Here is a 10,151-nt window from a genome sequence, read left to right as displayed (position 1 = left end):
CTTGAGGGTTTCGGCGAGCCAGAAACTCTGCGCATATTTACACAGTGTCAGTTAGAAATCATTTTTGGAGAGAAAAGAAAAACAATCAGGACAGGAGAAGACTCACCTCCATAGAATCAACCCATCTCGGGCCACTACCCCCCTCGCCACTAAGCTGCCACCTCACGTCCCGGACGGAAGCGTACGTGCCCTTGTCCGTCCGCGCGGCCGCCTCCACCGCCTCAAACATCTGCCAGGCAAGGTCCAGCAGCTCCGCGTGGCCCGTGATGCGGTAGAGGATGAAGAGACTCTCGATGGCCTCGGGACGGAGGAGGTACCGTGGGTCTGTTACGACCGTGAATGGGGGTGGCGGTGGTGGGAGTGGTGTGGTTTGGCGGAGGAAAGAGGCGTAAAGGGTTTCGTTCCATGGGCAGTGTGGGAATGGGGTTTTATGGTTGTTGTCGTCGTCGTCGTCGTCGGTGGTGGTGGTGGTGGTGGTGGTGGTGGTGACATGGTCGTCGCCGTCGTCATTATCGGCGTCGTCGTCTTCGGGTAAGGGAGTGGTCTCTGTTTCGTCCCGCTCGTCTTCTCCCCTCGGAACACGTCGCCGTCTTCCTACCCTCCTTTCCTCCGTTTCCTTGTCACATGGCACAACCAACGCCGCCTCGGACATCACGCCCGATTCAAACGCTCCATATGCCCACGCACATCCGCGCGCAAGCCGCTGGCCCGTGGATACGTCATCGGGCCTGTTGAACAGTTTCCCGCCCAGGGCGAACATTCCACCTGCAAAATAGCCCAGATGCTGGACCTCGGGGATCACCATCACGTCACGATGCTCGGGCTCTTCATCTTTACCACCGGTGACGTGAACTGTTCCAGAGAATAAGATGTCCGGTGCAGCACCCCCATCCTCGGGTGGCGGCAACATGGGCCTGAAAATAAGACGCCTCAGCGCCGCCTCCACAGCCTTGATATGCATCCCTTCATACTTTCCATCCCACCCACCCAGTAGGAGATGTATCTTGGACAGATACTCCACCGCCGAATCCACGCCCGCCCCAAGTGAAAACGTCGTCCCCTTCTGCTCCCTCGTCATGCCATCCCTCATATCCATCGTGGTCGGCCACAACCCCGGCAGTCTCGTCCTCTCCTGCGCCCTCTCCATCGCCATCGCAACCCTGTCCACGGCCGCAAAATACTTCCCCTCCCCCGTGACCTGGCTCAGCCGTGTAACTCCAACCCCAACGACCCGGCCGCCGCTGTCGTCTCCCTCGTGCTCGGCACCAGCTTTCCCCTCCTCGCCCTCTCCACGTCCAACCCGTTCACCGGCATCCGCCCGGGCGTGTCGAACGCCGCGTAGAGCACATCCCCTAAGTCGACCGCTTTTCGGAGCAACACCTTTTCCCCGCTGAGGTCGTATGCCGCCAACAGCCCGCCCAAAAACCGTATGTTGGTCTCAAAGAGGCTGCATTTCCGCCCCGCCGCCGCCGCAGTCGTCGTCGTCGGCTGGTCCCAGTCGATGCTCGCCACCTTCGCCACCGTGTCAACAAACTCGTCGCGCAGGCCCATGATCCAGAGCGTGTCGAGCGCGTCGACCAGCGTGGCGCCCCATCCACAGAGGGCGGCGACGTCTCGCCCCTCCAGGGTCAGCGGTGCCAGCTCGTCACGACCAAAAGCGTGAGCGCGGTAGGCGCGCCACGATTGTTCTGCCACGGCGCGGACGGCGTCGCGGCGCGCGCGCTGGGTGGCGTTGTGGGCGTGGGTGAGCTGGTCCGGGGTGAAGAGGTGTTGGATTCGCGGACGAGGGAGGGGAGGAGGGCCGGAGGGGAGGATGGAGGGTGTGGAAGCAGGAGGGTGGATTTCGTGGCGTTGGTTCCAGTCGAAGGTGCTGGTGCTGGTGCTGCTGGTGCTGGGCGTGGGGCGCCAGTCGGGACGGGAAGAGTCGGAAGGTGGGTGGTAGGCTTGGGAGAGCATGAGGTAGAGGGTTGTGAAGATGGTGGTGACGAGGATGACGCGGAGGAGACGGCGGCTGAGGCCCATGGTGGAATGGTTCGCGAAGAAAATTACCTATGGATTGTCTGTTCAAACTCAGGTAATTGCAGGATGATGTATGGGTTACCTTAGTTGAAAATGTAACTTCTGAGTGTCATGGAGGAGAGAGAATTGGGAATCGAGCACAGAGTTTAGAGCCATCATGACGATAACAAGCAGACGGGAAAGACAAGACTGGGAGTTTCTTGCCGGCTTAGGAGCACTGAGAGGACGGCGGGAAGAGCAGGAGGAAGGCGGTTGTGGGACGATGCACAGGAGCACCTCCCTACTTACCTGAGGTATCACAGGTCCGGATCACGGCCGGAAGTGCGAGAGGTGACTTTCTCGCCCCATGCTCTCGTCGGTTGATATCACCTTGGATCAGGTAAGTCTTATTGCCATTAAAGACGATTATATTTTGTTGCGGCTGCCTTGCTGATAGAGGTTTTCCACCTCACCACCCAAGATTCAAACCCTGCCAGATCTGGTCATTCGCAAGCAGACGAAAGCAATTTCCGATCACTTGAACAGACCTCAATTCTCAATTGCGACGCAAGAGGAGTTGATATGCCCCTGAGTGTTGGTGGTGGTGTAACCCGGCCCATTTTAGGGCCCTGTCCACCAGCAGCGTGAGAGGTCATGATAGTACTTGTGAGACCAACTCTCGAGCTGCCAAGATACCTATCTTCATGTCATTGAAAAAGAGAATGCTCACTACGAAGTTGGCTGAAGTTGATTGAGATCCATCTTGAGCATTGGTGGAAGTGGTTGTCCCTGCTCTTGGCATGGTGGAGAAGAAGTGCAAAAAACATACAGCACCCGGCATTCGCTGGTCGTCACCGACCCAACTACTACTCGGGCCCTCACAAGCTTAACTAGGGGAGAGCGGACGGGATCCCGTGCTTTCTTGTGGGTATGGCCGTATGTACTAGCCATCTTGCAAAAGGGATGCTTATGAATGAACCCTGGAAGGCGGGAACTCGATTGAGCGGGCAATTGTTTACTTTTTTCCATGGCTTATGCCCCTGAACTCGGTCCCTGCAGTACATACATAATGCTACAGAGTAGCCGCTTCAGAACGCATCCACCGCTGGAGCTTTGCGATGCTGGTGGATCAAGTTTGGGAAGAGGACGAGAAGCAGGCCTTGTGGGTGTGATGCTAGTTAGGGACTAAAGGAAGTTGGACAGTCCCGTTGATGATTAATAACTACTCCCACACTTCCCGTCTATCCTGGTTGTATACTTCTCTTGGAGACTCCGTTCCGGTGTGAAAGTTTGGATCCGAACTTCTTTTGGATAATTATCATTTGCACCAAGGGATTCCGGTTGATTACCATGCAAGTGGCCAGACTCATAGACTGCATTCATTCCCTCTCATTCCGTCCCCTAACTACAACAAGGCAGGCATCAAAATAACATTCCTCTTGACCTGTCGTGATAACGGGACCGCCACACGTTGGGGTATTACAAGAGTGCGGTTGTGTGACATGGATTATGTGTGATGATGTGACGAGTAGAGTTGTGAGGGTGTTTGTGTTTGTGTCCCGGTTGAAAAAGGTTGGACACAAACTGCGGACTCGAGACGGGATCCCTTCCTGCACCATGCTTCCTTGACTGTTGACGCCGCAGTCATCCCTGAAGCCGCATTTCCATTTCCTCCCCCGTGGCTTCTTTCAGCATGCTCGCCGTAGCCCTAACCCAGGCGTCCCCATTCTTGACTTGACTCTTGTACCCGAAGCCAGGGTGTCCATCTCCTTTCCGGCCAGGTCACGCAGCGGATGGTCCAGCAAGTTACCCCCGTCTCCCGCAAGGGGTGGTTGTTCTCGGGCGAGGATTCTCAAGACTGGTTGGCGCCGGCGAGGTAGGCTTGCAGGGTGGCCTCGTCGCGGATGGGGGCAAAGTAAGGGTGAGCCTGGGCCTCCTTGGCAGTGAGGCGTTCCTATATTTAGGGTCAGTGACTGTGGTTTCATGGCGCTAAAATGAAATGGACGTACCGCATGATCGTAGCGCAGCAACTTGTCAAGGAAGTCGATAGCCTCATTGCTCACGAAGCGCTGGTTCTCGGAGTTGATAAAGCTGTGCCAGGGCTTCCTCTGGAAGCGGCCGAGGATGTCGTCATACTGGGAGTCGAGCTCTATCTCGTACTTGTCGAGGTAATCAAACAGCTCATCGGTGCCAAGGACCTTAGCGATCTTGACCAGCTGGTCGGCGTTGCTGCTGCCATGGAAGAAGGGCTCCTTGCGGAAGATCATGGAGGCGAACATTGCGCCCAGACTCCACATGTCGAGACTGTAGTCGTACTCCTGGAAATCGACGAGCAGCTCGGGACCCTTGAAGTAGCGCGAGGCGACGCGGACGTTGTACTCGGTGCCAGGGTGGTAGAACTCGGCCAGACCCCAGTCAATGAGCCGCAACTTCGTGTTGGTTAGCTGGTGATGTCATCATGATGGCGGTAAAGCGAGAATGTAACATGCCTTCCGATTCTCATGATCGATCATAACGTTATGAGGCTTGACGTCGCGGTGCATAATGCCCTTGCTGTGGCAGAAGTCGAGGGCCTTGAGGAGCTCGTACATGTAGTAGCGAACGTCCATGTCGGTGAACTTGGGGTAGAGAGTACGGAAGTCGGTGTTGTTGACGTATTCGAAGATAAGGGAGGGAGTCTTGCTCTGTGCATCTCGAACGACATCCAGGAGGGCGACGATGTTGGGCCCACCGGCGAGGTTCTGCAGGATCTTGATCTCGCGCTTGATCTTCTTTTTCTTAACGGGCTTCAGGACTTTGATGACGCATTTTTGGTAGTTGACGACGTTGATGCCCTCGAAGACCTCGGAGTATTTGCCGCGGCCTGGAAAAGGGAGCGCGAGGTTAGACGGGAGAACAAAGCAGAAGAATTGGAGACGGTGAAGACGTACCGATCTTGCGAACAACCTCGTAGTTTTCCAGGACTCCCCAGCCTGCCACGAGAGGACGAGTTAGCCAGATACCTCACAAAGGGGGTTGCGCGAGATGCACGCCGAGCATATCGATGTCGCGACGCGCTCAAGACGATGGGAAGATTGATGCATCGATGCAGGGGGGGGGTTGGCATTGGACGACTGACCGATGTTGACGCTGTCGTAGTCCCAGTAACTACGAGGCATGTTCTGGTTGACCTCGGCGTAAACCCGGGCCATGCTTCTGACGGGCGCGCGATCGAGCGCGCTGGAACCTGCTGTTGAGTTCGCCAGGTTGACGGCTGGACAAGTAGGCAACGGTGTGGGTGTAAGGGCTAAACTGGTGATGAGGGCGAGAGAGGGGCAGATGGGCAGCATTTGGCGGTTGCGCAGTTGGAATGGAGTGCCAAGTTGCAAGGTTGGAGTCGGGAGTCGGGGTCGGGGGGCCGGGGCAGGGCACTTGGGCTTCCAAGAACAGTTGGGACGGGACGGGATCACACGGACGGATTTTCCACTTTTTTTCCAGGTTGGAGACCAGTGCAGCAAGAACAATGAGGGCACATGGCTGCTTTTTGGCTTCTGCTGGCAACCCGGAAGTCGCCCCTCAACTACATACTCAGGTCAGGTACTTAATATTCTCTGTCTCTCCACAGGTCGGTTCTCCTTTCCCTAGATCCCTGGATTAAAAGACATCAGCGGCAACAACCGCAAAGGGGCAGAACCTGGGACGCTGGTCGTTCCTGATGTTTTGGTATGTCCTGGGTCTGTCTCCTGGTCCCGCTCCTCTCAAACAAGAGTGGATATCAGAGCCGAGGGGAGGTGTAACTGAGGTGTTCCTGAAGTGTTCCTATCGTCTTCGCCTCTTGTATTGCGTGGCGGCAAACGAAACGGAGCGTGCTCCGTATGGCACTGGAGGTTTCCAACCTGAAGTTCTACAGCATCACCTCACTACTGTGTAGGTAGCTTGCACCATCCATGGATCACAGGACTCGACTCCCCACTCCGCTATTGAAGAGTTCAAGATAACCAGGAACCTAGCCAATAGAATATTGATCGACCTTTTTTGTGTTTATTTCAGTTGATGTTGCAATACCTTGACTCTGATTATTCACTATTTCGACTCAGTTTTCAATTTATGTCTTCGTTGACTGGCCTACGGTGATGCAGAGGTACTAATAGGTACTCATAGACAGCAGCATGGAGGTGCCTTCACTTAGCGATCCAGCAGCCCGGAAGACTGGGAGGCGGACCATCAGGTGAATGGCAACCCCTCCAATTCTGCAGCCAGCCTCCAAGCACCAGCAGCCTCGGGGTGTTCCATGTTCCACCCGTCTAACCCCAGAATGCTAAGCGTCAGCGTTGCATCCAACCAACCTCCCCTGTTCCGGGACATTTTCCCAGCGACCTGGCTGCCGGGCCGCCGCCTTGACGCATTCCCCTCCTCCAAGCGTTTTTCACTTCTAGATGAATCCGTCATTAATTCAAACACTCAATGCTCTGAACCCCTGAGCTGCCATGCTGCCCATTCGATCCTCGCGGAGGCACGGCTCCGACGCAGCCTCCATCCGTTCCTCCCGACGTTCTCGCCGTGAACGGTCCCGGGACCAAGACCGCGACCGTGATCGCGACCGTGACCGAGATCGAGATCGGGATCGCGACCGCGACCGCGACCGCGACCGGGACCGTGACCGGGTCAGAGAGAGAGATCGGGAGAGGGATCGGGAGCGAAATCGAGACCGGAACCGGGACCGGGACGACGCCGCCTCGATTCGCACCTCCCGCACCTCTCGAACACAGCACAGGACAGATCCCCCCACCGAACGGGCCCGGTCCGTCGAGTCGCGCTTCTCTCTGCGTGACCAATTCGCCATGACCCGCAAGGAGTTCGAGTTCGACGACGCATCATCCTACCATGAGACCCTACGTGCTGCGTCCACTACTCAGACAGCGCCGCCGCCGCCGCCGCCCCCTCCTCCGAAGACAGCGCCCCCTCAAAAGAAGGCCGCCAATGCCCCGCCTGTTGAGACCCCTGCTCCCATGGATAGCGGGGACGACGATGACGAGGTGCCCGTCGCCCTGGGGCCCGTTCCCAGGGACTACTACGAGCTGTTGTGCCTGCCGAAACACCTCGAGCTCTCTCCCGACCAGATCCGTTTGGCCGCCCGCCGTCTCTACCAGACCCTTGCCGTCGACTGCCAGCCAGCATCTTTACAGGGCCCGGCGGCCTTCTATCTGGGAATGACCCAGGCTGCGTATGAGACTTTGACGGATCCTTCGAGAAAGCTCGCCTATGATATGTCCGTGTTAGATGAGGTGAACTCGGACAGCGACGAGGATGAAGTCCTCGAGGTCAGCAGCGGTAGCGGAACCCTCGAGTCCAGGCTGCAGAAGCAGTATCGTCTTCTGACTCAGCCCGAGTTCCGCGCAAACACCGACCTGGTCGTGCGAGTAGACGCCGCGCCCTTGGTCACTACATTGCTCGATCCCGCTCCCCGGGTACGCAACCCGAGGTCCAAGGGCTTCGCTTTGCGGTCCAAAGGGCCTGTCCCGCAGTCCAAGGGTCCTGTGGATGGGCCCCAGCTCGCCGATATCTCACTCGGTGTGGCCACCACCACCGCCGTGCCGGCCCTGTGTCTTCCTCTCGAGCCGGCCGCCAAGGCTATAAGGAACTTCTTCGCTGAGGAGGGTCCCAAGAGGACCCGAAAGTCCCCCATCCACGTCCCTCCTCCAACTGTGACCATTGCCGCTGCCGCCCACGCCCTGGTTGACGAGCAATTAAGACTCGCTCCTCAGTTGCGCGATAACTATCAACAGCCCGGCCCATCTATGAACATAGCCCGCCGTGTGGAGCGGCTGCTGGCCTCCCAATTCGTTCCTCTGCTGACGGCCAACGTCCACCAAGAACTTTCCTGGCGGCCCGAGTCGCGCAAGCCTGGTCATCTCCCCGACCTGGTCATTGAACAAGAAGTCGACCTCCTCCCCCAGATCGCCGCAACCACTCGCCTGGGTCATTCCATCAAGCTTCCCGGCAGCCTTGGCTCCGAGCCTATCCATGTCGAGGTCTCTGCGCGTCAGCAGCTAGGCCAGACCGGGCCCGAGTTCCCGAGCGTTGGAGTTGCCGTCCATCGCCGCGTCGGGCCTGGTACCGCCTTCGCCATCGCCGACGCTGGCGACTGGTCCCTTTTCCGCCCGCCGCGCGAGTGTCGCGCACTCTCAGGATTTGCGCGTATCTCCAACACGCTCATGTCCGTCGCCAATAAGGTCTTCCAAAATGCTCCCACCCTCGAAATTGGCTACGCCCTTGGACGTGGGGACCTCGGCTTGCAAGCGGGCCATGCCCTGACCCGCCCGACGGAGCGCGGACTGGCCGCGATGGATTTGGATCTCGACGACGAGCGGCAGCCCTCCTTCGCCATCTCCACTGGCCTCACGCGCGGCAACGCAGCTGCCTACCTCCGCTGGGGGCGCGACTTCTTCGTTTCCTCCCCGGCCCCTCCCGACCCGCGCGACATCATGAAGACCAACCTGCCGAACCCCCCGCCTCCGCGCAGCACCGGCTTCCGCGCCGAGGCCGAGCTCGCCACCACCGCGCGCCAGGACGTCTGCCTCGCCCTGCGTGCGCTCAAACGCGTCGGCCGCTTCTCAAAAGCCGGCCTCGAACTGTCCCTGTCTGCGACCACCCTCCACCTGTCGCTCTACTGGTCCCGTCTCGGCCGGCGCTTCACACTTCCCTTCCTCCTCTTCAGTACCTCCTCCACCGCCCGCACCAAGCTCCTGCCGGCCATCTTTGGCTCCAACAACACCTCCAAGCTGCAGTTCTGGATGACCCTCCTGCCCTTCACCCTCCTGACCGCGTTCCGCATCTACCTCCAGCGGCGCGAGCTGCGGCGGTTGCAGGAGCAGCGCAAAGCGGCGCGCGCGGGAGCGGCAGCGGCAGCGAGCGCGAGCGCGGTCAAGAACGCCGCCGACGCCGACCCGCAGATCGCCGCCGCGCTGGTGAGCCAGTCGCGCACCGAGGCGGACACGCTGACGGCGGTGCTGGCGACACGCGTGCTCGAGGCGCAGGACGAGCGCAAGCGCCGCGGCGGGCTGGTGATCCTGGCGGCCAAGTACGGGGCGCGCGGCGCCCAGCCGGACGAGGTCGCCGACGTGACTATTGCGGTGGCAGCTTTGGTGAAGGACGATGAATATGAGGAGGAGGAAGAGGAAGGGCACGACGACGAGGGTTGGGAGGAGAGGGATGATGATACTTCTTCTGATGAGGAATCGTCTTCTGATGAAGAGGACGACGAGGAGGACGAGAAGAAGCAAGCTAAGAAGGCCAAGGCCAAGGGCAAGGAAAAGAGCACACGCGGCGGCAGGCTGGTGATACCCGCCGGCCTGCGCAAGGAGCGCATCCTCGGGTTCTGGGACCCGGCCCCCAACAAGCCGTCGAGCGATAAGCTGCTGTGGATCAAGTACCTGTGGAGAGGAAAGGAGAAGACGGTGGTGGTGTGGGGGAAGAAGGGTTTGAGGTTGCCGCAGAGGAAGGATTTGTTGGAGTGAAGTGAACTGAGTATTTTGTGAAAATTCCGGTTGAGGAAGAAAAAGGAAGAGGTGGAACGATCGTCCAGGATGCAACACCACCATCACTATGTGGTCGTGCCTGTCCTGTGATGAGATATTATGAGGTGACGATTTATGACGGCGGTCAAGTCATGATTTCGCGATGATCTCTGATGAAGAAGAAAGACGATGACAACGGCGACGTTTACAAGTTACCAAACAGGTCTGTTTGCTTTTTGCTTTTTACTTTTCTTCTTGCCTAGATTAGATTGGTACCAACCTTAGAAGAAGAAGAACAATAGGGGGAAGAGGAGGAGAGAAATTAAGTTGGGTGGTGATGGGTGGCGGTTGTTGTCGTTTCGTTGGGGAGGCATTGTGTCTTCGATGATACCGTAGCGCATCACTCTCCGCTTTTGCTTTGCACACTTTTCGATACTTGGACGAAAATATCAAAATACAAAAAGCAAAAAAGATTTTGGATACTATTATCCAGGCTATATGGGCATGATCATCACACTTTGCTCCTTGAACCATCCCGGGCCGGCATTGTAACCCAACGCATCAAAGGCAACGGTTTATTCAGGAGGTATCATCTCTATCCTCTCTCCTCCCTCCTAATCTAAGTCTTCTCCTTGCCAGTTTTACTATTTCCCCCAA

General features: G+C 57.7%; 3 protein-coding genes across 3 annotated transcripts; 1 reads left to right on the top strand and 2 right to left on the bottom strand.

The window, feature by feature from the left end:
- Window positions 1-85: 85 nt before the first annotated feature.
- Window positions 86-2,022, bottom strand: VTJ04DRAFT_3237 (uncharacterized protein; the record flags this gene model as incomplete). The annotated part of the gene is made up of 2 exons (XM_069361115.1): window positions 86-1,198; window positions 1,294-2,022. 2 exons carry the CDS (start codon window positions 2,020-2,022, stop codon window positions 86-88), a joined length of 1,842 nt encoding a protein of 613 aa, XP_069221758.1.
- A 1,828-nt stretch (window positions 2,023-3,850) lies between these two features.
- On the bottom strand, window positions 3,851-5,327 carry VTJ04DRAFT_3236 (uncharacterized protein; the record flags this gene model as incomplete). Its single annotated transcript, XM_069361114.1, has 5 exons — window positions 3,851-3,952; window positions 4,008-4,427; window positions 4,488-4,861; window positions 4,929-4,970; window positions 5,117-5,327. The coding sequence occupies 5 exons, from the start codon at window positions 5,325-5,327 to the stop codon at window positions 3,851-3,853; spliced, it is 1,149 nt and encodes a 382-aa protein (XP_069221757.1).
- A 1,137-nt stretch (window positions 5,328-6,464) lies between these two features.
- Window positions 6,465-9,494, top strand: VTJ04DRAFT_3235 (uncharacterized protein; the record flags this gene model as incomplete). Its single annotated transcript, XM_069361113.1, has 1 exon — window positions 6,465-9,494. One exon carries the CDS (start codon window positions 6,465-6,467, stop codon window positions 9,492-9,494), a length of 3,030 nt encoding a protein of 1,009 aa, XP_069221756.1.
- Between the last annotated feature and the right edge of the window lie 657 nt (window positions 9,495-10,151).

Source organism: Mycothermus thermophilus, assembly GCF_041956435.1.
Source record: "Mycothermus thermophilus strain CBS 625.91 unplaced genomic scaffold VTJ04scaffold_2, whole genome shotgun sequence".
Taxonomy (NCBI): domain Eukaryota; kingdom Fungi; phylum Ascomycota; class Sordariomycetes; order Sordariales; family Chaetomiaceae; genus Mycothermus; species Mycothermus thermophilus.
This window is presented reverse-complemented; position numbering and strand designations above follow the sequence as displayed.